This window comes from Patagioenas fasciata, chromosome 1 (genome assembly GCF_037038585.1).
Source record: "Patagioenas fasciata isolate bPatFas1 chromosome 1, bPatFas1.hap1, whole genome shotgun sequence".
NCBI classification, from domain to species: Eukaryota; Metazoa; Chordata; class Aves; order Columbiformes; family Columbidae; genus Patagioenas; species Patagioenas fasciata.
Genome location: NC_092520.1, coordinates 214813801 through 214839126, shown reverse-complemented (window position 1 = coordinate 214839126; position 25326 = coordinate 214813801). Strand labels below are relative to the sequence as shown.

The 25326-nt window shown below is 60.2% G+C and overlaps 1 protein-coding gene across 1 annotated transcript in view; it reads left to right on the top strand.

The window, feature by feature from the left end:
- Positions 1-25326, top strand: part of SND1 (staphylococcal nuclease and tudor domain containing 1) — a 144919-nt gene that overhangs the window by 69038 nt on the left and 50555 nt on the right. Inside the window, exons 13-15 of the mRNA XM_065839275.2 lie at positions 11012-11122; positions 19269-19341; positions 23998-24139. Coding sequence (XP_065695347.1) covers positions 11012-11122; positions 19269-19341; positions 23998-24139 — 326 coding nt within the window. The remainder of the gene's footprint in view (positions 1-11011; positions 11123-19268; positions 19342-23997; positions 24140-25326) is intronic.

Genomic DNA, 25326 nt, shown 5'->3' with positions numbered 1-25326 from the left:
TGGCACTAGGGATGCTCAAGGAGGGGAACGTGCGGTGCCAAACCCCCCAGCCTCTCGCCGTGGCGGTGCCTGCGGTGCTGCCGACCCCGAGACGCTCCCGGCATGGTGTGAGGGCAGGATTTCCCATCTCGAGAGCATCTCGCTGAGCGCTGCCGCCTGCTCTTAGCGTCTCCAGCTGCAAATCGCTTCCAAACAGCTCCTGAGTCACATCCCCGCTTCGGGAGGAAACCTGATGTGAATTTGCTGGGCTGCCGCTCGCCGTGACTTCATCGCCGTAATCAGGCGTCACCGGAGCGAGCCGGGAGCTGGCGCCGGCGCGGCTCTGCGGAGCGGGGCAGCCGGGGAAGGGCTGGCTTGAACAGAGCGGGGTCTGTGCCGCCCGGCCCGTGCCGCCGAATAAAGCCTGGCTTGTGCGCTTGGCATCTGGGCTGGGCTGCTTGGCAGGCTGGGCACGCCGGCAGCTCCCCGGGGCGGCAGCGCGGGCAGGGGCAGCCCTGCCTGGCTCCACAGTCCCTGCCTGCATCCCTGCTCATATCCCTGCCCGTATCCCTGCCTGCATCCCTGCTCATATCACTGCCTGCATCCATGCTCATATCCCTGCCTGCATCCCTGCTTATATCCCTGCCTGCATCCCTGCCTGCATCCCTGCCTGCATCCCTGCCTACATCCCTGCCCGTATCCCTGCCTGCATCCCTGCCTGCATCCCTGCCCACATCCCTGCCTGCATCCCTGCCCGTATCCCTGCCCACATCCCTGCCCGCATCCCTGCCCATATCCCTGCCTGCATCCCTGCCCATATCCCTGCCTACATCGCTTTCCACATCCCTGCCTGCATCCCTGCCTGCATCCCTGCCTACATCACTTTCCACATCCCTGTCTACATCCCTGCCTGTATCCCTGCCTGCATCTCTGCCTGTATCCCTGCCTACATTGCTTCCCACATCCCTGCCTGCACCCCTGACTACATCCCTGTCTATATCCCTGTCTACATCCCTGCCTGCATCCCTGCCCGCATCCCTGCCTGCATCCCTATCTATATCCCTGTCTACATCCCTGTATCACTATCTACATCCCTACCTGCATCCCTGCCTGCATCCCTGTCTACATCCCTGCCTGCATCCCTGCGCACATCTCTGCCCGCATCCCTGCCTGCATCCCTGCCCACTCTCCGTTGCAGCACCAAACCATCTCCCCCAGCCGGGCTCCCTCACTGGCTCCCTCACGCTTCTCCCCTCCAGCTCCCAGCATTTTCCAGCTCGATCCCTGGCTGGGCACACCGGAGCCACTGCCGGGGGCTCTGCGTGTGCCCCCGTGCCGCAGCCGTCCCGCCCGGCTCTGCCGGCGCTGTGAGCCATGTCAGCGCTCACCGCGCTGCCCGCGCGGCTCTGCCTGGCTCCTGCTTTCCTGCGGAGCGCAGGTGGGGCCGGCTCTTTGTGCTCGGCTGTCAGCACAAGCGATGCTGACATGGAAAACAGGGCGAGGAGGCAGCTGTGGGGACACTGGGGACACTGCGGGCGCCTCCTGTGCCGGGCTGCGCTGGCGGGAGGGTGCTCAGGGCATGATTAATGAGGAGGTACCTGCCAAGTGGTGGCAGAGGGACGTGGGGACGATGGGGCAGGTCTGCGGTGACCAGCGGGTGCGCGGGACGGCTCTGGCTTCACAGCAACCTTTGCGTTTTGGGAAGCTCATGATATCCCATAGCATCCCAGAGCACCCCCAGCATCCTGCAGCATCCCAGAGCATCCCATCACATCACATCCCACAGCATCCCAGAGCATCCCCCAGCATCCTGCAGGATCCCAGAGCATCCCATCACATTGCATCCCACAGAATCCCAGAGCATCCACCTGCATCCTCCCATCCCATCACATCACATCCCACAGCATCCCAGTGCATCCCCCAGCATCCTGCAGCATCCCAGAGCATCCCATCACATCACATGCCACCACATCACATCCCAAAGTATCCCCCAGCATCCTGCAGCATCCCATCCCATCCCATCGCATCCCACAGCATCCCAGAGCACCCCCAGCATCCTACAGCATCCCATCCCATCCCATCACATCCCACAGCATCCCAGAGCATCCCCAGCATCCTGCAACATCCCAGTGCATCCCATCACATCCCACAGCATCCTGCAGCATCCCACAGCATCCCATCACATCCCACAGCACCCCCCAGCATCCTGCAGCATCCCACAGCATCCCATCACATCCCACAGCATCCCATGGAATCCTGCAGCATCCCATGGTATCCCAAGGCATCCTACAGCATCCCACAACATCTCACAGTATCCCACAGTGCCTGGCAGCAAACCACAGCATCCCAAGGCATCCCACAGGATCCCACAGCATCCTTCAATATCCCAAGACATCCCACAGTGTCCCACAGAATCCAGTAACATGCCATGACATCCCACAGCATCCCGCAGGATCCCATGGCACCCAGCAGCACCCCAGAGCCTCCCATCACATCCCACAGCATCCCCACAGGATCCCATGGTATGCAGCAGCACCCCAGAGCATCCCCTCACATCCCACAGCATCCCGCAGGATCTCATGGCACCCAGCAGCACCCCAGAGCACCTCATCACAACCCACAGCATCCCGCAGGATCCCACAGGATCCCATGGCACCCAGCAGCACCCCAGAGCATCCCATCCCATCACATCCCACAGCATCCCGCAGGATCCCATGGCACCCAGCAGCACCCCAGAGCATCCCATCCCATCACATCCCACAGCATCCCGCAGGATCCCGCAGGATCCCATGGCACCCAGCAGCACCCCAGAGCCTCCCATCACATCCCACAGCATCCCACAGGATCCCACAGGATCCCATGGCACCCAGCAGCACCCCAGAGCATCCCCTCACATCCCACAGCATCCTGCAGGATCCCATGGCACCCAGCAGCATCCCAGAGCACCTCATCACATCCCGCAGCATCCCGCAGGATCCCACAGGATCCCATGGCACCCAGCAGCACCCCAGAGCATCTCATCACATCCCACAGGATCCCATGGCACCCAGCAGCACCCCAGAGCATCCCATCCCATCCCATCCCACAGCATCCCGCAGGATCCCACAGGATCCCATGGCACCCAGCAGCACCCCAGAGCCTCCCATCACATCCCGCAGCCTCCCATCACATCCCACAGCATCCCCACAGGATCCCATGGTATGCAGCAGCACCCCAGAGCATCCCATCACATCCCACAGCATCCCGCAGGATCCCATGGCACCCAGCAGCACCCCAGAGCATCCCATCTCATCACATCCCACAGCATCCCGCAGGATCCCACAGGATCCCATGGCACCCAGCAGCACCCCATCCCATCCCATCCCATCCCATCCCATCCCATCCCATCCCATCCCACAGCATGCCAGGCAGAGCGTGGCTGTCACCACGTGGCAAGTGACAAGGGTGTCCCTTACCCTGGGGGGGCTGGATCTGTCCGACCCCCCCCAGATGGGTCTTGCCCTGGGGGCCATGTCCCCACAGCGGGGGCTGCCGTGACAAAAATGACACAAATATTCAGAAGAAAAAGCACTAAAAATAATTGAAAATAAATGTAATGAAAGCCCTGAGCTATAAATCCAGACTGGGGGGGGGGTTGTGCTTTCGCTGCAGGCAGCAGGGCCAGGGTTGCTGCATTTTGGGGCTGATTTGGCACAAATGACCAGTTTTGGCGATGCACGGGGTGGGCTGGGCTCACACGGGGCCGGTTTTGGCAGCACCAATCTGTGCCGGGCAGTGAGAGGTTTTGATGGCTAAAAGCACTGCTCAAAAGCTTCCTTTGGGGATTTTCAGGGGGAAAAGTGTGAAATGAGGTTGGGAGGGGGGGAGCTTGCAAACAGCCCTTTTTCCCTTTTTCCCTCCGCCGTTCTCCAAGTGGCAAAACCCCATATTTCACGGCCTAATACGATTTTTTTTTCCCACAGCAAAGAGCTTTTCATCTGCATTTTCATCTCCCCATTCTTTAATCTGGGCTTAACTGGGGATGCATCTTCCCCGGGTGCAGCAGCTCTGCCTTTTCTCCGCAGACGCTTTTCCCGGTGAACGCGGGGGGGCCGCGGTCCCTGCTCCCCACACAGGTTTGAGGAGCAGGACCGGAGCGTGGTACTTAATCCACGGTCAGGATACGGCCTTTTTTAAGCTGTTTTCCCCGCAGGAGCAGCGCGGGTGCATTGCAGCTCGCCCCTAAACCTCAGGGCACCCTTGGGTGCTCAGCACTCAAGCGAGTGGCAGGATCGGCCCCCGTGGGCTGTGGGCTGCGATTTCTGAGCCTTAAAAAGCTTGAAAACAGGGATGAATTTGGGGTTCTCCCAGGATTTGTAGAGCTGGGGGGTCTTTTGGGTGCAATCAAGCAGCAGGGTTTGGTGGTTGGGGGGTATTAATGATACTGGGATGCTGGCGCGGTGCAGGATTTGGTGAGTGGGGGTGTTGGTGATGCTGGGATGCTGACATAGGTCAGGATTTGTGCACTGGGGCTGTTGGTGGTGCTGGGGTGCTGACATGGATCAGGATTTGCTCGTTGGGGCTGTTGGTGGTGCTGGGATGCTGACGTGGATCAGGATTTGCTCACTGGGGTTACTGGTGATGCTGAGATGCTGACACGGCTCAGGATTTGGTCATTGGGGCTGTTGGTGGTGCTGAGGTACTGGCATGGATCAGGATTTGGTCATTGGGGCTGTTGGTGGTGCTGAGGTGCTGACATGGATCAGGATTTGGTCATTGGGGCTGTTGGTGATGCTGGGATGCTGATGTGGATCAGGATTTGGTGGCTGGGGTTGTTGGTGATGCTGGGATGCTGGCACAGCACCGGATTTCATGGCTGGGAATTTCAGCTCAGGATTTCATGACTGGGGCTGTTGGTGGTGCTGGGAATGTGACACAGCTCAGGATTTGCTCACTGGGGTTACTGGTGATGCTGAGATGCTGACATGGCTCAGGATTTAGTCACTGGGACTGTTGGTGATGCTGGGATACTGGCACAGCTCAGGATTTGCTCACTTGGGCTGTTGGTGGTGCTGGGATGCTGACATGGATCAGGATTTGGTGGCTGGGGTTGTCAGAGGCTCAAGATTTGGTGACTGGCGTTGTTGTCGATGCTGGGGATGCCGACACAGCACCGGATTTCATGGCTGGGGGCTTTAGCGGCGCAGGATTTGGTCACTGGGGCTGTTGGTGATGCTGGGATGCTGACATGGATCAGGATTTGGTCACTGGGGCTGTTGGTGATGCTGGGATGCTGACATGGATCAGGATTTGGTCACTGGGGCTGTTGGTGGTGCTGGGATGCTGACATGGATCAGGATTTGGTCACTGGGGCTGTTGGTGATGCTGGGATGCTGACATGGATCAGGATTTGGTCACTGGGGCTGTTGGTGATGCTGGGATGCTGACATGGATCAGGATTTGGTCACTGGGGCTGTTGGTGATGCTGGGATGCTGACATGGATCAGGATTTGGTCACTGGGGCTGTCGGTGATGCTGGGATGCTGACATGGATCAGGATTTGGTCACTGGGGCTGTCGGTGATGCTGGGATGCTGACATGGATCAGGATTTGGTCACTGGGGCTGTCGGTGATGCTGGGATGCTGACATGGATCAGGATTTGGTCACTGGGGCTGTTGGTGATGCTGGGATGCTGACATGGATCAGGATTTGGTCACTGGGGCTGTTGGTGATGCTGGGATGCTGACATGGATCAGGATTTGGTCACTGGGGCTGTTGGTGATGCTGGGATGCTGACATGGATCAGGATTTGGTAACTGGGGTTGTTAAAGGCTGAGGATTTCATGGCTGGGGGTGTCAGTGATGCTGGGATGCTGACATGGCTCAGGATTTGGTGGCTGGGGTTGTTGATGATGCTGGGATGCCGACACAGCACCGGATTTCATGGCTGGGGGGCTTAGCGGCACAGGATTTGGTCACTGGGGCTGTTGGTGATGCTGGGATGCTGACATGGACCAGGATTTCATGGCTGGGGGTGCCGGTGACTCAGGATTTGGTGGCTGGGGTTGTTGGTGATGCTGGGATGCTGGCACAGCACCAGATTTCATGGCTGGGAATTTCAGCTCCGGATTTCACGACTGGGGTTGCTGGTGATGCTGAGATGCTGGCATGGATCAGGATTTGGTGGCTGGGGGTGTCGGTGATGCTGGGATGCTGACATGGATCAGGATTTGGTCACTGAGGCTGTTGGTGATGCTGGGATGCTGACATGGATCAGGATTTGGTCATTGGGGCTGTTGGTGGTGCTGGGGTGCTGACACGGCTCAGGATTTGGTCATTGGGGCTGTTGGTGGTGCTGGGATGCTGACGTGGATCAGGATTTGGTCATTGGGGCTGTTGGTGGTGCTGGGATGCTGACACGGCTCAGGATTTGGTCATTGGGGCTGTTGGTGGTGCTGGGATGCTGACGTGGATCAGGATTTGGTCATTGGGGCTGTTGGTGGTGCTGGGATGCTGACACGGCTCAGGATTTGCTCACTGGGGCTGTTGGTGATGCTGGGATGCTGACATGGATCAGGATTTGGTGGCTGGGGTTGTTGGTGATGCTGGGATGCTGACATGGATCAGGATTTGCTCACTGGGGCTGTTGGTGATGCTGGGATGCTGACACGGCTCAGGATTTGCTCACTGGGGGTGTCAGTGGTGCTGGGGTGCCAGCACAGCTCCAGCAGCAGCCCTCAGAGCATCCAACTTCTCCAGGGGCCCAGGGAGGGTGACAAGGGGACTCTTTTCCTCTCCCCTTTCCAGGAACGAAGCAGCAACATCCGCAGAAGCTGCTCAGAGTCGGGCTCAGAGCACAGGAGGGCGGGTTGGGGTATTTTAGCCCGGGCTGTGGCTCGGTGTCCCTGGCCACGTGTTGGGGTTCAGGGGCTGGTTTGGGTGTCTGGACATTCCCGAGAGGTTCGTTTCCGTCCGTGCTGCCGTCTCCCTGAGCCCCAGAACCGCAGTCAGCCCCGCAGCATCGGGGTCACGCGAGGACAGAGGGGTGGTGGAGCCGTGGGGGTGGCCATGGGGCTGCTCTTCCCCACATCTCTCTCCTCTCCCAAAAATCCGGGTGAGGATCCTGTGCGGAGCTCAAGAAGAGACCCGTGGGGGTGACAGGGGGTAGATGCCTTTGGAAAAGGTTGGCAGGAGGCTGGGGGGCAGCGGGTGCCGGGTGATGCTCCGTGGGATGCAGGGGACGCGCTGTCCCCTGCACGGGATGCCCGCTGTCCCCCCCACGGCAAAACCCAGCCCGGCTCTCCGGAGCGAGGAACGGCTGCGGAGCCGCAGCGTCTCCATCACCAGCCGTGCCGGGGGGGTCAGCGGCTCCCCATGGGGTATTTACCCCCCCGGCATCCCACGGGGCTGGAGCGGGGACCGGCTGCCAGCGCTTTGCAGCGCGGTCCCGGCGTGGACTGCGGTGCCAGGGCAAAGCTGGGCCCGTGCCCAGCAGCTCCGGAGGGGTTTTGCATCCTGAGCTGCTGGCAAAGGACCAGATCTCGCTGCTGCTGCTTTGCAAGCTGCTCCCAGTGACGGGGAAGGGGGGCTGGGGGGGGCGGCTGCCAGCTTCAGCCCCGGGATGAGCTCTGCCAGGCTGCTGGTGCCTGGTTGGAGCTGGCACAGCTCGGTGTGTGTGCTGGTGCGGGCAGGGTACAGGCAGGGTGCAGGCAGGGATGTGAGCAGGGTGCAGGCAGAGTGCAGCAGGGTGCAGCAGGGTGCAGGTAGGGTGCAGGCAGGGTGCAGGCAGGGTGCAGCGGGATGCAGGTAGGGTGCCGGCAAGGTGCAGGCAGGATGCAGGTAGGGTGCAGCAGGATGCAGGCAGGGTGCAGCAGGATGCAGGCAGGGTGCAGCAGGATGCAGGTAGGGTGCAGGCAGGGTGCAAGCAGGGTGCAGGTAGGGTGCAGGCAAGGTGCAGGCAGGATGCACGTAGGGTGCAGCAGGATGCAGGTAGGGTACAGGCAGGGTGCAGCAGGGTGCAGGTAGGGTGCAGCAGGATGCAGGCAGGATGCAGGAGGGTGCAGGCAGGATGCAGGTAGGGTGCAGCAGGGTACAGGCAGGGTACAGGCAGGGTGCAACAGGGTACAGGCAGGGTGCAGACAGGATGCAGGTAGGGTGCACTTAGGGTGCACTTAGGGTGCAGGCAGCGTGCAGCAGGGTGCAGGTGGGGCACCTGCAAGCTCCAGGACTTGGAGCAAAGCCACTTGCACCCTGAAATTTTGCAACCATGTGCTGAGTGGTTTTCTGCACCGCTTTAGGGAAAACCCTCCCAGCCCCCCAGGCTGTTTGTGCTGCAGGAGCTCTGCAGGTCCCCAGCCCCACTGCTCACGCAGGGTCCCAGAGCAGATCACACAGGATCCCAGGGCTTTGAATGGCTCAGAGAAGGAGACTCCACACCCACTCTGGGCAGCCTGGGCCAGGCTCTGGCACCTCCCAGCAAACAAGGTTCTGCTCATGTTCCCATGGAGCCTCCTGTGGTTCAGTCTGTGCCCGTTGCCCCTCACCCTGGCGCTGGGCACCACTGAACAGAGTCTGCTCCATCCTCTGACACCCCCCTGACATATTGATCATTGATCACATCCCTCTCAGCTTCACTTCTCCACTCAGCAGCCCCAGCTCTCCCAGCCTTTCCTCACACAAAGATGCTCCAGGCCCCTCAGCATCTTCCTGTCCCTCCCTGGACTCTCTGCAGTGACTCCTTGTCCTTCTGGAACTGGGGAGCCCAGCACTGGGCCCAGTTCTGCAGATGGGGCCTCCAGGGCAGAGCAGAGGGGGAGGAACAACCTTCCCCGGTCACAGGTTCAGCCAAGCCGCCCCAGAATTACGATTTATTTCCTTCTAATCAGGCTGTGATAAATATCTGGCCGCCTCCCCCCGCGCTCCGGCTGCAGAGGTGGTTTCACATTAGGTTTTTAATGATCCCTCCATTAATCCCGGTATTCTGGGATCTCATACTCGCTGCCCTTTGACCGCTGGAAATGATGGAAACTTTGATTTCATGCATATTGGATACTTCTGGAGGCTGGTGCCAGGAATAGTGGCTCATCCGCACTGAGTGGGGGGGGTAAAGCGCGGGGGGCTGGGATGGGGAGAGGGATGGGGCTGGGATGGGGAGAGGGATGTGACTGGGATGGAGCTGGGATGGGGAGAAGGATGTGACTGGGATGGGGAGATGGATGTGACTGGGATGGAGCTGGGATGGGGAGAAGGATGTGACTGAGATGGGGCTGGGATGAGGCTGGGATGGGGAGATGGATGTGACTGGGATGGAGCTGGGATGGGGAGAGGGATGGGGCTGGGATGGGGAGAAGGATGTGACTGGGATGGGGCTGGGATGGGGAGAAGGATGTGACTGGGATGGGGAGATGGATGTGACTGGGATGAGGCTGGGATGGGGAGATGTATACTGCGTTGTGGGCTGGGTAGGTGTGTTGGGGACAGGGCTGGTGGCCCTTGAGGACTGGTCCTGTGGGTCTGTCCCCCCCATCTTCCCCCACAATGCAGCACAGAAGGCGCTTTCACCCTACAAGTGCCAGTCAGGGCAGGGAAACTGAGGCAGGTGGGTGCTGTCGCCCCCCAGCACCCCCTGGTTGTGTGGGATGGCAGCGGCCACAACCGGCACCTTTTGGGTCCAAATCAGTGGCTGCGCCGGGTCCCTCTGTCCCCTCTCACAGAGCCCATTGGGGACCGGATCGCCGGGGCGGGGGAGCGCGGCCGCCCCCTGTGTGCAGCCCCCGCCTGTCCCGGCTCCTTTAGGACCCGGCGTCGCGGTGGGAGCGAACAGCGGCAGTTCTGCTTGTCTTCCCAAAAGCCATAACCGGAATATTGCCGAGTATATAAAGCCATGGAGCAGGGGTAGCAGTGAGGTGACATCTCCCGGGCGCCGGGGGCAGAACCAAACCCTCTATTTTGCAAGCAGGCAGCACCATCGATCCCCAATGTGGGGTTTCAGCTCCTTTGCTCCCCCCAAACACTGCACCCCACCTTGCTCCGTTCCCAGAATGGGGTGACGGATGGGGACGGGGCTGCCTGTGCAGGGGGAGGCGGGTGTCACCTCCTCTGGGGGGTGACAGGACCCCCAGCTGGATCCAGCCAGGCTTTGCATGAGCATGGAGTCCCATCGGGAAGAGCCACGGCTTGTCCCCAAGCCCCAGGCTGGGGACGTGGGACACGAGGGCTGTCCCAGGCTGGATGGGAAGGAACCATCCTGCCCCAGGGCTGGTGACAGTTGTCCTTTGGTGCTTGTCCCCGTGGTGGGTTTGGTTGGGGACACGCTGACGTGCTGCTCCGGGGGTGCAGCAGCACATCCCCACACAGGGGTGGCCCAGAGGTGGCAGAGCTGTCCCCAGCCTGCCCATCAGGCTCCCCGGGGATGTCCCCGTCTCCCGGTGACACCGAGGGACGCCGATTCCCGCTCGTTGGCGTTTCCAGCGCGGCCCCTGCAGCCGCCTCCGATTTCCTCCTTCACCACCCTCAGTTCTGCTATTGTTTCCCCCCGCTCCAAGCAGGGACCCATTTTCAGCTCCTGGTGATGGTTCTGCCCTTCCCCCTCTGCTCCGGGGCTGCGAATGGGTCAGACCCCCCCATACATATATATGTGTATATATATATATATATGCTTGTTGATTTTTTTGAAGCAGTGAGTTAGCGGTCCGTGCCCTGCCGCTGTAATTGGAGGCGAATTACAGATGTGCTCAGCGAAGTAGAATTTATGAATTTGTTGAAAGCGGCGGCGGGGAATGGCAGCCAATTTACCCGCTTGGCGGCCGCCCCCGCGCCCCGTGAGAACGCGACACGGAGCGAAAATCCGGGAGGGGGGTCCCGCAGCCCCGGGGCACTGACCCCACTGGTTCGGGGGGGAACGGGGGTTTGGGTGCTGCCGGGAGAACCCCCGCCATGGATGGACCCCTCAGCCATCTCCATTCATTGAAAGGGGTGGGGGTGTCCCCTTGGTGACAGGGCCGGGGGTCCGGCTGTGGTGGGTGCTGAACCCCCCGTTCTTCTCTCCGGCAGCAACATCGCCGAGGCGCTGGTGAGCAAAGGCCTGGCCACCGTCATCCGCTACCGGCAGGACGACGACCAGAGGTCCTCGCACTATGACGAGCTCCTGGCCGCCGAGGCTCGGTGAGTGCCGTGCCGGGGTGGGGACGGCGCCGCGGCACCGGGGGGCTCGCAGCGGGGTGCAGAGCTGTGCCATGTCACCCCCATCCCGTCCCATCCCGTCCCGTCCCGTCCCATCCCATCGCATCCCATCCCATCCCATCCCATCCCATCCCGTCCCGTCCCGTCCCATCCCATCCCGTCCCGTCCCATCCCATCCCATCCCATCCCATCCCGTCCCGTCCCGTCCCGTCCCATCCCATCCCATCCCATCCCGTCCCGTCCCATCCCATCCCGTCCCATCCCATCCCATCCCATCCCATCCCGTCTCGTCCTGTCCTGTCCCATCCCATCCCGTCCCATCCCATCTGTCCCATCCCATCCCATCCCATCCCATCCCATCCCATCCCGTCCCATCCTGTCCCGTCCCATCCCATCCCATCCATCCCATCTGTCCCATCCCATCCCAACTGTCCCATCACGTCCCTTTCTGTCCTGTCCCATCCTGTCTTCCCTGTCCCATACTCTCCTGTCCCATCCCATCTGTCTTGTCCCATCCTGTCTGTCCCATCATGTCCCATCCCGTCTGCCCTGTCCCATCCCATCTGTCCTGTTTCATCCTGTCTGTCCCATCATCTCCCATCCTGCTCTGTCTGCCATGTCCCATTCTGTCCTGTCCCATCCTGTCTCCTCTGTCCCATCACATCCCGTTTATCCAATCCGATCCCTTCTGTCCCATCCTGTCCTGTCCCATCCTGTCCTGTCCCATCCTGTCTACTCTGCCCCATCCTGTTTATCCTGTCCCATCATGTCTGTCCCATCCTGCCCTGTCTGCCATGTCCCACCCTGTCTGCTCTGTCCCATCCCATCCCATCCACTGTGTTCTGTCCCATGCCATCTGTCCAGCCCTGTCCTGGCCCATCCTACCTGCCCCATCTATCCCATCACGTATAATACTGTCTGTACTGACCCAGCTCATCCATCCTGTCCCAACACCCTCTCCTGTCCATCCCATCCCATCCCATCCCATCCCATCCCATCCCATCCCATCCCATCCCATCCCATCCCATCCCATCCCATCCCATCTATCCCCATCCGTGTTCATTCCAGAGCTGCTGTTCGCTCGGTGGCTGAAGACAAATAGCATTTGCAAAGATGCCGGGAGGCTGTTTGGGTCTCACGGGCCGTTGCGTGGATCACGCTGGGGTTCAAAGGCCCCGGCTCCGCTCCTCGAGGCACTGAGCCTGGCAAAGCGCCACCGCAGTCCTGGCCTGGCTGCCGGAGCAGTAATTGCATTTAAACCCGGTGACGTCCGAGGCGATGCGAAGGGTTTGAGACGCGTTCTGGCCTCGTGTAATTAGGTTGAGGTTATCGCGGTGAGAAAAATGTGTGTGGATGCTTCCCCGTGTTGGCGGAGGCGGCAGAAACACTGCTGCAGGGATGTGGTGCTGCAGGCAGAGATGCGGTGCTGCAGGCAGGGACTGCTGCTGCAGGCAGGGACACGCTGCTGCAGGCAGGGACACGCTGCTGCAGGCATGGAGGTGCTGCTGCAGGCAGGGATGTGCTGCAGGCAGGGAGGTGCTGCAGGCATGGACATGCTGCTGCAGGCAGGGACGTGCTGCTGCAGGCAGGGAGGTGCTGCTGCAGGCAGGGAGGTGCTGCTGCAGGCAGGGATGTGCTGCAGGCATGGACATGCTGCTGCAGGCAGGGACGTGCTGCTGCAGGCAGGGAGGTGCTGCTGCAGGCATGGAGGTGGTGCTGCAGGCAGGGATGTGCTGCAGGCAGGGAGGTGCTGCTGCAGGCAGGGAGGTGCTGCTGCAGGCAGGGAGGTGCTGCTGCAGACAGGGATGTGGTGCTGCAGGCAGGGAGGTGCTGCTGCAGGCAGGGATGTGGTGCTGCAGGCAGGGACACGCTGCTGCCGGCAGGGAGGTGCTGCTGCAGGCAGGGAGATGCTGCTGCAGGCAGGGACTGCTGCTGCAGGCAGGGATGTGCTGCAGGCATAGACACGCTGCTGCAGGCAGGGACACGCTGCTGCAGGCAGGGACATGGTGCTGCAGGCAGGGACGTGCTGCTGCAGGCAGGGAGGTGCTTGTGCCTCACTGGAGGGGAAGCACAAAGTGTCACCTCACTCAGGCAGCGCCTGAGTTGCTGTCCTGGGATACAGGGTCCAGATGTGCATGGTTGAGGTCGCCTGGCACAGATGTGCACGGTTGAGGCTGCACAGTCCAGGGGCGCATAGTACAGACGTGCATGGTTGAGGCTGGGTGGCCCAGATGTGCATGGACCAGACTGCGCGTTCCAGGGGTGCGTGATCCAGGTGTGCATCACATGGGCATGTGCTATCCAGATTTTCACAATCCAGCTGTGGATGGTCCATGGTTGCAGTCAGGCTGTGCATACTCCAGTTGCGCATGGTCCAGCTGTGGACAATCCAGGTGTGCATAGTCCAGCCACACACATTCCAGACACATATGATCCAGCTGTGCACAGTCCTTTTATGCATATTCCAGCTGTGCACGGTCCAGCCACACACATTCCAGCTGTGCAGAGCCCAGCTCGCTGCAGGGGGTGATCCCATCCCCCAGCCCCGCAGTGCCCCTGCCCTGGGGCTGGTTCCCTGTCACCCATCTCTGCACGGAGCCTCGCAGCTCCACAGGGAGAAACTGGAGCGGGCTGCACCCCGTCCATCCCCCCGCATCCCGTTCATCTGCCACAAGTCAGCCATGCCCTGGATCCCATCCATCCCTCCACGTCCCATCCATGCTCTCTCACTCCATCCATCCCCCCTGCACTCCATCCACCCTCCTTCACCCCATCCATCCCCCTGCATCCCGTCCATCCCTCTGCATCCCGTCCATCCCCCACAACTCATCCATCCCCCTGCACCCCTTCCATCCCTCTGCATCCCATCCATCCTTCCTCACTCCATCCATCCCCCTGCACCCTGTCCATCCCCCCACATCCCATCCATCCCCCTGCACCCCGTCCACCCTACCTCACTCCATCCATCCCCCGGCACCCCATCCATCCCCCACACGCCGTTTGTGCCCCGCACCCCATCTGTCCCCCACGCCCCATCCCCTCCATGGGGACAGGCAGTGGGTGCCCCTTTCCCCTGCCGGTTCAGCTCCCCTCCAGCCAAGCTGCCGCCACCGGCACTGCTCCCGTGCACCCATGGGTGCCGGTTGGGCTCCAGCTGCACCACAGGCGGCAACGGGTGCTGGGATTTCAGCTCCACGTTTGGCAGCGCCTGCCGGTGCCGCCAGCAGGGGAGAGCAGCTTGGAGGGGGCTGCGGCGCGGTTGCTGCCAGCCCGCTGTGCAGGGCTCCGCTCGCTTCTCCCGCAGACCGCTCGCTTTCGAGGGGGAAGGCTGCGAAACGGGCTCTCGCGCTCCCTTTCCCCCTCCCCGCGCGGCGTGGGATCGGCGCCCGGCAGATTGCTCGGGGCCTCGTCGCCGAGCGCCGCCGGGGATTTGCCTTTTAGCGAGAGGATGTGCCTGGCATGAAATCAGCAGCTCGGAGCGCGCGGGCGTGGGCGACGCTCCAGCCGGGCACCGGGAGAGCCGGGAGGGACGTGGCGGAGGGAGCCGGCAGCCACGTGGCTGTGGGGGCGGCTCCGGCTCAGGGTGCCGAATGGCGGGATGCTCGGGTGTCCTGAGTGGCGGAATGCTCAATGTCCTCAACATTGGGATGCTCGGGGGTCCTGAGTGGCGGAATGCTCAATGTCCTCAACATTGGGATGCTCGGGGGTCCTGAGTGGCGAAATGCTCAATGTCCTCAACATTGGGATGCTCGGGTGTCCTGAGTGTTGGAATGCTCAATGTCCTCAACATTGGGATGCTCGGGGGTCCTGAGTGGCGGAATGCTCAATGTCCTCAACATTGGGATGCTCGGGGGTCCTGAGTGGCGGAATGCTCAATGTCCTCAACATTGGGATGCTCGGGTGTCCTGAGTGTTGGAATGCTCAGTGTCCTCAACATTGGGATGCTCGGGTGTCCTGAGTGTTGGAATGCTCAATGTCCTCAACATTGGGATGCTCGGGGGTCCTGAGTGGCGGAGTGCTCAATGTCCTGAATATTGGGATGCTCAGGTGTCCTGAGTGGCAGAATGCTCGATGTCCTCAACATCGGGATGCTCAATGCCCTCAATATTAGGATGCTCGGGTGTCCTGAGGGTTGGAATGCCCAATGTTCTGAATATTGGGATGCTCAGGTGTCCTGAGTGGCAGAATGCTCAATGTCCTCAACACTGGGATGCTCAATGCCCTCAATATTGGGATGCTCAGCTGTCCTGAGTGTCGGCATGCTCAATTTCCTCAACGTCGGGATGCTCAATGCCCTCAATATTGGGATGCTCGGGTGTCGTGAGTGGCAGAATGCTCAATGTCCTCAACATCGGGATGCTCGATGCCCTCAATATTGGGATGCTCGGATGTCCTGAGTGTCGGGATGCTCAATGTCCTCAACACTGGGATGCTCAATGTCCTCAATATTGGGATGCTTGGGTGTCCTGAGTGTCAGGATGCTCAATGTCCTCAACATCGGGATGCTCAGTGTCCTCAATATTGGAATGCTCGGGTGTCCTGAGTGTCGGCATGCTCAATGTGCTCAACATCGGGATGCTCAATATCCTCAATATCGGGATGCTCGGGTGTCCTCAGTGTTGGAATGCTCAATATCCTCAATATTGGGAGGCTCAATGTCCTCAATATCGGGATGCTCAATATCCTCAATATTGGGATGCTCAGATGTCCTGAGTGTTGGAATGCTCAATATCGGGATGCTCGGGTGCCCTGAGTGTTGGAATGCTCAATGCCCTCAACATTGGGATGCTCAGTGTCCTCAATATTGGGTTGCTCAGACATTGTGAATATTGGGATGCTTGGATGTCCTGGATATCAGGATGTTTGGATGTCTTGAGTATCAAGATGCTCAATGTCCCGAATATTGAGATGCTCTGATGTGCCAAACGTCAGGATGCTCAGTGTCCCAAATATCAGGATGCTCAGTGTCCCAAATGTCAGGATACCCAGATGTCCCAAATATTGGGATGCTCCATGGCATGAATATCAGGATACTGGGAGGTTCTGAATAGCGGGATGCTCAGATCTCCCAAATGTGAGGATGCTCAGTGTCCTGAATATCAGGATGCTTAATATCCCGAGTATTGGGATGCTCGGATGTCCCAAGCATCAGGATGCTTGGATGTTCCAAATGTCAGGATGCTCAGTGTCTTGAGTATCGGGATGCTCGAATGTTCTGAATATTGGAATGCTTGGAAGTCCCAAGTGTCAGGATGCTCGATATCCTGAACGTGGGGATGCTCAGACGTCCGAACGTGGGGATGCTCAGATGTCCTGAACGTGGGGATGCTCAGATGTCCTGAATACCTAAGATGTCCCGAAAATCCCCAATGTCCCAGCTCTTTGGCAAAGGCCGGAGCTGGATCTGCTGGGACTGAGCTGCCAGTGCCGGCTCAGCCCCTCCTGGGGGGCTTTAGGAAGGAGATCAGTACTTTTCCCACCCACCAGGTTTTCCGGGGTTCTGTGCCCTCCCCACATCCCCAGCTGCTCCAGGACCAGGCGCCGATGCCGCGAGCATCCCCGACTCTGCCGGCATCCCTGCCCTTCCCTAACCCCTGACAAGCCCCGCAGCGGGGAGGGGACACCCTGGGTGACCGTGGGGACACGGAGATCACACACGGGGTGTCCTCATCCCGGGGGGACCATCACAGCGCCCATGTCCCTGCCAAGGACGAGCATCCCCGGCTGCCCTTGCTCTGCTGGGCGTTACGGCGCTTGTTTAACTCCACTCTTTCCTCTTCACCGGGGGCAAGAGCTATTTTCCCTGTTTAAAAAAAGCTATTTCTGGGCAAGCCACTTATCCATGGTGCAGCGCTGAGCGGGGGGGGCGTCTCAAAGGAGGCCGAGGGAGAGAGAAGAAATCCTTTTGCTGATTTAACAGGTTGGCTCCTTCCAGACAGCTCCTCGAATGATCCAGCTCAGCAAATTGATTGCAGTACAAAGCCTCCGGAGGGGCTTTGAATTTTCTCCCCTTGTATTTTGTTGCGATCGCCCCAGCCCGCGCGCAGCCCGTTCCTGCCTCTCGCCCCGCAGCAGCTATTAAGGGGGCTTGAAAAATGAGGAGCTTTGCTTCCCAGCCGCTGCAGGAGCCCCGGGAGCTGCGCCCATGGGAAAGGGGGCGATTTGGGGACGGCGGGTGCAGCGCAATGACTCGAGCATCCCATGGTGTGGGGAGGAAGTGTGGGGAGAGGAGGTTTAACTCCTGCCAGCAGGAGCAGAAGGGCGTCCTGTGGCGTTTGGGGACAAGGGACCAGTGCTGGTAGAGCCGGGCTGGGTTCGCTGGGGATGTCCCCAGCTCCGGCGTCCCTTGGGATGAGCCAAAGTCTCTGCCAGGCCTGGCTGTGGGTGCTGGCAGACCCGGCCCATGGGCACAGCACCCTCCTGGGCAGGATCCTGCTTTCCAAACCCGCTTTGGCTGCAGACGGGCTCCAAAGGAAATGAATAAAACAACCCAAAAACCACCGAGCGGGCTCGGGAGCTGGTCCTGGCTCAGGGTGCAGGCAGGGACACAGGCAGGGTGCAGGCAGGGGTACAGGCAGGGTGCAGCAGGGTGCAGGCAGGGTGCAGCAGGGTGCAGGCAGGATACAGGCAGGGTGCAGCAGGGTGCAGGCAGGGTGCAGGTAGGGTGTAGTTAGGGTGCAGTAGGGTGCAGCAGGGTGCAGACAGCTGCCGGTTCCACCAGGAGAACAAACTTGACCTTTGGAGGCTGCCAAAGGCCGGAGCTGTCGGGAAGGAGCTGGAATGAATCGGTGCTGCCCTCTCCCCCAGCGCCGCCCCCGACCGGCCGGGAATGGTGTGAAAAGCAAATGAATCTGCTGCTGGGTCACCAGGGCCTGTTGTGACCGGACAAGGGGTGATGGTTTAAACTAAAAGAGGGAGATCCAGGCCGGACATGAGGAAGGAATTGTTGCCCTGAGGGTGGTGAGAGCCTGGCCCAGGTTCCCAGAGAGGTGGTGGATGAACCATTCCTGGAGACATCCCAGGCCAGGCTGGACGGGGCTCTGAGCAACCTGAGCTGGGTGAGCCGCTGGTTTTTCAGCCACAAGGTTCCTTCCACACGTTCTAGCGCTTCATTCAGGCTCCTTATCATCTCCGTGTTACTTTAACCTGGAAGGAAACTTATTTCCATCCGAATCGGAGCGTTCGCCCCCTGTTTTGCATTTAAAATGCTTCGCGTGATGAAGCGCTGGAAGAAACCGGTGTTAATTTTGCGCCTTGCCAGGGCACTCACCTCCTTTTGTGCGGGGAACAAAGCGATTGAATTTGGTGGTAGGACCAGTGGTCCCCTCGATCTGGTGTGCGCACGGACCCCCAGGAACACCCAGTGGGTGGGGAAAGTGCTGATCTCCTTCCTAAAACCCCCCAGGAGGGGCTGGGAGCTCAGTCCCAGCAGATCCAGCTCCGGCCTTTGCCAAAGAGCTGGGACATCAGGGATTTTCGGGTCATCTGAGATATTCAGGACATCTGAGCATCCCCACGTTCGGACGTCTGAGCATCCCCACACTCAGGATATTGAGCATCCTGACACTTGGGACATCCAAGCATTCCGATATTCAGAACGTTCGAGCATCTCTGTATTCAGGACATCTGAGCGTCTCGATACTCAGGACATTAAGCGTCCTGATATTCAGGACATTGAGCACCCCTATATTCAGGATATTAAGCATCCTCATGTTTGGGAGATCTGAACATCCCGCTATTCAGAACCTCCCAGGATCCTGATATTCATGACATCGAGCATCCCAATATTTGGGACATCTGAGCATCCCGATATTCGGGACATCTGAGCATCCCCATATTCAGGACATTGAGCACCCCAATATTCAGGATATTAAGCATCCTCATATTTGGGAGATCTGAGCATCCCGCTATTCAGAACCTCCCAGGATCCTGATATTCATGACATCGAGCATCCCAATATTTGGGACATCTGAGCATCCCGATATTCAGGACATTGAGCATCCCCATATTCAGGATAATGAGCCAGCGAAGGCTGTTAATTAGGATTCACGCACTAACGATCACGGGGGCGGTGGGGACCCTTCCAGGTGCCGTGGTGGCCCGTGTCATCTCTTCTTTTTCTTCACAGGGCCATCAAGAACGGCAAAGGGCTGCACAGCAAGAAGGAGGTGCCGATTCACCGGGTGGCCGACATCTCGGGGGTAAGGGGGGTCCTGCAGGGACCTCGCGGGAACGTCTCACTGGGCAATTTCTCTTCTCTGGGGGAGCAGGGGGGCGGTGTCACCGTGTGCCTTGTGCCGGCGTCACCCTGAGCACCGGTGACGAAGGAGATGCCGCGGGGCTTTGTGCAGAACATCATCCCGGGTTGATGTGCTGGCTCTCAAGAATGTCCCTCGTGTCCTCAGGGGGGACAGAGCCCTGTCCCGAGCACCCCAGTTGCTGCCCCCTGCCCTGTTTGTCATTGCTGGGCTCAGCAGCGGTGTCCTCTGGACATTTCTCATCCTCGTGTGGTCCCCAGTGGATGGGACGTCGGGAGGTGCCGTCACCCGCTCCTGGGACACCCCCGTGGCAGAGCCGCTGCCTTTTAGGCTTCTAAAAATCACATAGTGGTGCAATTGCCTGCAAAAATGAGACAAACCAGCAGTGGGGGGACAGGGGGATGTCCCTGCTCCAACCCCTGTCCCACAGGGTCCCTGTGTGTGGGGAGCATTAGGAGCCACCCCCATGACTCCATCAGGGCAAGGAGCTGGATGGGAGAGCCCCCACTAACAAAACCAGGCTGATACACCCCGGCTTTGATGGAGATTCATTAATATTTGTTAATAATTGCAGAGCATTCCAGGGGAAAATGGGATTTGGGGCTGTTTTGATTCTTAGGTCGCGGTGACAGGGCGGGCACGGGACCCTCGGTGTCCCATGGGGTGGCTTCGGTGCATCCCTCTCCCGTGGATGTCAGCCTGTGCCACCCACCCACGTGGCACCATCACCGTGTTGTCACCTCTGTCCCCACCCAGCCCCCAGTTCTACCCCATTCCCGAGCATCCCGCGATGCAGAAAGCAGGGAATTCACTCAAACACAGGATTCAACCCGGTTTTCCCAGCTCCGCTGCAGCCTCTTGTTCTTTCTCCCCGGCTCCTGCTGGGAAATGTCACTGTCCCATGGCTTGGGCCGTCCCACCCCATGGTGCCCACCTGGTGCCCCAGGACCATCCTGCTCCTCTCCAGCACCATCCCCAGTCCCTTCCTCATCCTCACCCTCTTGCCCACCGCAAAATACAATCAGCCTCCTTGTTTGAGGACCCGCGATGCTGCTGGCAAGAAACCCCCCCCAAAAAATTAGAGGCAAAGCAAAGGGGAGCGCGGCAGCCACAAAACCCCTGTCATTGCTTCTCCCAGCAGCTCCGGCACGGGAGCGCGGCTGCTGGAAAAACCTCCTGTCCTTGGGAAAAGTCCTTGAATAATTTTGCATAATTGCCAGAGCTTCACATAAAAGTGGAGTTGAGATTATATTATATTTTTTTTCCCCTCGCTGTATTTATGTAGAATTTCCTTTCAATTCCCAGCTAATTAAACGCTCCGGGTGTTAAAATAATAGTAACGGGGGGTGAGATCACCTGGGCGGGCAGAGCCGGCAGCAGCGCCGCGGGGTGTCCGGGCCCGCCGTGAATTGGGGAGCCCCAAAAAGGCACAGGATGGGGGTGCTGGGGGGTTTTGTTGTCTGGCTGGGACTTGGGTGTCCCGTGGGGTCCCCAGCCCTGGTGAATGGGTCCAGGGACGCAGGTCTGGGAGCTCCTTGTGTCCCCTCCGAACCGTAGCACACATGTCCCAAAATTCGCCCCCAGAAGCGGCTCCAGGTGTTGGCACAGCCGTCCCCTCCGCTGCCATCTGCTCCCCTGCTCCGTCCCCATCCCAGCGGTGACACCGCAGCCCCTGGTCCCCCGGCGGGCGATGCTGGGGATGTGCCACCCCAGGGGGTGGGGACAGTGCTGGGGAGAGATGCAGGAGCTGCTGCTGTGACACGGGATGGGGACAGGGACAGGACTGGCTTTGTGGTGGCAGACATGGGATGCTCACGGCTGTGGCTCATCCCGTTGGTGGGGACAGGAGGGGACAAGCGTTGGTGGGGGTGACAGATGCTCGTGGGCACCCCGTACCCCCAGCATCTGAGCCCGACTCCCCCCGCTGCCCCATCTCTGTTTTGGGGGGCACCCTCCCCTCGCTGTGCACCATGGGGCAGCCACCGAACACCCTTAGTGGCCGTTGGGGTGGCTGTGGGGACCACAGAGACCAGCACAGCCCCAGTTTGGGGACGATCTAAGGGGTCAAACCCCCAGTCGCATCCAGCTTGTCCTGGTGCCCGTGGCAAGCAGGTAACCCATATGCCACATTGGCATCACCCGTGCCAGGGCGTTTTGGCAGGGAGGGCAGCAAGGAAGTCACCAGTGACCCCGAGCATCCTCCCAGCAGCACGGCTCCGCTCGGCCTTAACTCCCAAACCCCCCAAAAAACAGGGGACACAGGGTCAGGGTGGAAATCCATCCCCCGGTGCTGGAATCGCCGCTCTCCGCTCATTATTTTGGGTGCTGGCACCTCCCGGCCCCGCGTGCTGAGGAGCTGCCTTGTCTTGTGCAGATCCCGGTGGGTTTTTAAGGTCATTTTCCAGCGCACCGAATGCCATCGGGGCTCACGGGGCTGCTCTTCATCGCCGAGCTCTTCCTCGGCACCTCCAGCACAGCCGGGGCTTCCCCGTCGCCCACCCCACGGGGGGCTCCTTCCTGCAGCTTTTTGTCTTTTCTCCCCTTAAGCGAATCAAATCGTGACTGTAGAGTGATTACCGCTAATTAGTAGCCTTCATTAGCGGCTCCCATTGTCGATTTGCATATGTTAGACCTGAGCGGCTGGTGTCGGGTAATGGGTTTTTCCTCGCACGCAGATTGCACTTACATGTGTTGGATTCACTTCTTGACTGCGCGGCTGCTGGAAAACCCTCCCCGGGCGGGTTCCGCGCACCGGCGAGCAATCCGGCACCGGCGAGCCATCCGGCACCCGCAGCCGCGTTTTGGGGGGTCTTTTCTGCCAACCCCGCCCCACCCGGGGTGCTGGCATGGGGGGTTTGCGTGGGACCCCTTTGTGGCCGGGCAGGGTGGGTGTCACTGGGACATCGGCACAAAGGTGCACAGCCGGGGCGGGAAAAAGATGCTGTTTGCATTTATCAAGCCGTTTGCATTTATTAAGCATTCAGCTTAATGAAAGTGATTAACCCTCACTCCGGCCATGGCCCAGCTCCAGTCTCCATCCCTGCCCGGGGGCGCCGGCTCCTCGTCCTACTGAGAGGTTTTGGCCGGGGCGTGTTCCCTTCCCTCCTCTGCAGCTTGGTTTCTAAATTAAGGCTGGAGTGAGATAGATAAAAAGCCACCTGGCTGCCTTTTATCTGGGGAGCTGCTTTTTTTGTAATTCCTTTCTTCCTTGGGTAAATAATTTGGGAGCTCGCGACGCGGCGCCTCCGGGGCCGGTGGCACAGAGATGCCGGGCACAGAGATGCCGGGCACAGAGATGCCGGCCGAGGCTGCACGGAGAGGGTTTCCCGGGATAAGGGGGTCACAGGCTGTTCTGTTCCGGAGGGGAGGGATGGGGCAGGGTCTGGCCCCCCTCTGCCTGCTCCTGCCTGCTCCTGCCTGCACCCAGGGAGCCGTCCCCATGCTGGGGCAGTGGGAGCCCATGCGCCGGGGATGTGGGCGCAGGTGTGGGGTGCACGGTCCATCCCCAGCTGGGAGAAGTGGGGTCCCTGCCTGCATCCCACATCGCACATCCCGCATCCCGCATCTCTGCCTGCATCCCACATCCTGCATCCCATATCCCACATCCCCACATCCCACATCCCTGCCTGCATCCCGCATCCTGCATCCCTCCCCACATCCTGCATCCCGCATCCTGCATTCCTCCCCATATCCGGCATCTCACATCTCTGCCTGCATCCTGCATCCCTCATCCCTCCCCACATCTCATGTCCTGCATCCCACATCTCTACCCACATCCTTCCCTGCATCCCACATCCCTCCCTGCATCCTGCGTCCCGCATCCCCCATCCCTGGCCCCATCCCGCATCTGTCTCTGCATCCTGCATCCCTACCTGCATCCCTGCCCACGTCCCGCATCCTGCATCACTCCCTGTATCCCGCATCCTTCCCCACATCCTGTGTCCCACATCATGCATCCCTCCCTGCGTCCTGCATCCCATACCCTGCATCCTTGCCTGCATCCCACATCACTCTCAGCATCCCATAGCCCCCATCTCACCTCCCTCCCTGCGTCTCGCATCCCTGATGGCTTCCCCCATCCCTTCCTGCATCCCGCATCCCTGCAAGCATCCCTCATCCCTGCCTGCATCCCTCATCCCTGCCCGCATCCCACATCCCTCTCCACACCCCATAGCCCCCATCCCGCATCCCTGCCTGCATCCCTCATCCCTGCCCGCATCCCACATCCCTCTCTACACCCCATAGCCCCCACCCCACATCCCTACACACATCCTGCATCCCTCTCCACACCCCATAGCCCCCATCCCTGCCTGCATCCCTCATCCCTGCCCGCATCCCACATCCCTCTCTACACCCCATAGCCCCCACCCCACATCCCTGCACACATCCCGCATCCCTCTCCACACCCCATAGCCCCCATCCCTGCCTGCGTCCCTCATCCCAGCACAGGGCAGGCAAGGTTGATCCGTGCACCAAACCTGCATCAAAGAGCAGCCACTGTCCCCACTGCGAGGGACATGGGGGTGCCGGCAGGTCCCCGCACACCGAGGGGTCCCACCATGTCACACCCCACACCCTGACCCCCCGTTTCCCCCCCAGGACACCCAGAAGGCGAAGCAGTTCCTGCCGTTCCTGCAGCGCGCCGGCCGCTCCGAGGCCGTGGTGGAGTACGTGTTCAGCGGCTCGCGCCTCAAGCTCTTCCTGCCCAAGGAAACCTGCCTCATCACCTTCCTCCTCGCAGGTGAGCCCCCCGGCCCCCCGCCTCACCCAGCGCTGCCGACGGCTCAGCCTCACGGGGGTTTAATTGGGCTGGGGAGCACTAACTGGGGGTGACTGGGGGGTCCGGGTGTTGATGCTGCTGCTGCCCTTTCCCCGCCGTGGGGTTCGCTCTGCGGGGACACTGCGGTGCTGCCCCCCCCGGGCTGGCTTTAGGTGCCTTCTGCACATTTTGGTGCCACGAGATGTGGCTGCGTGTCCCCTTGTCCCTCCTCAGCCCTTGTGCCTGCGGGCCGGGCGGGCACACCCTGGGGACACGTGGGGACAGGAGCGAGCTCGTGGAGGTGCCAGTAGATGCTCCGAGTGCGTCACCTTGCTTGCGCAGGGTGCTTGTTTTGGTAGGTCCTACAAAAACTGAAGGACTCCCATTTGCGGTGCGTGTTTCAGCCAACACATCCCAAAACCCCCAAACCCGGGGGGGTCCCAAGGTGCCACCTTCCAGGGGACAGGCAGAGGGGGACGAGGTGTCACCCGGCGGCACGGGGAGGACAGGGAAGCCCGTCGCCGGCTCTGGGATGGGCGAGGAAGATGTGGGGCGGCTTCATCCCCCCACCTCCCGTTTCTATGGCAATAACGGCGCAGCAAGGCTGACCCTGAACGCCGATCGTTCGCAACTCGGTTATGAAAAATTCAATAAGCGTATAAATAGATCGTACACAGGGAGAAAACCACCAAGGTTTCCATAAGCAACAGCTCTTGCCGCCTTTATCCCGGGGGGAGCGTGGGGGTAGGAGTCGGGAGATCTTTATCCAGGGACTCCCAGTGCCACCAGCGTCACCTCGGAGCGGTGCCGTGGCCTGGGGACAGCGCCAGTGTCCCCAGCCCGGCTCTGCGGCGTGGGAAGCGTGTCCTAAACCCGCCCCGCTCCGCGTGCCGCCGCGTATAAATAGTCGCACAGGCTTATTTATAATTAACCATTCTTAAAGTCAGCTGCGAAAGGCGGGGAAGCGCGGCTCCCCCTTCCCTGCGACCGAGACGGCGGCGTTTTAAGCAGCGGTGAAAAACTCCCACGTGCTCGGGAGGAGGAATTTAGATGGGTTTAAATATTTCTGCTTTAAAAGGCTGCCGCGGGGTTCGGCCGCGTTTGGCTCCTCCGAGCGCAGGGAGTGGTGGCAGAGCGTTGTCCCCGTGTCCCTAGGGTGGGATTCGCTT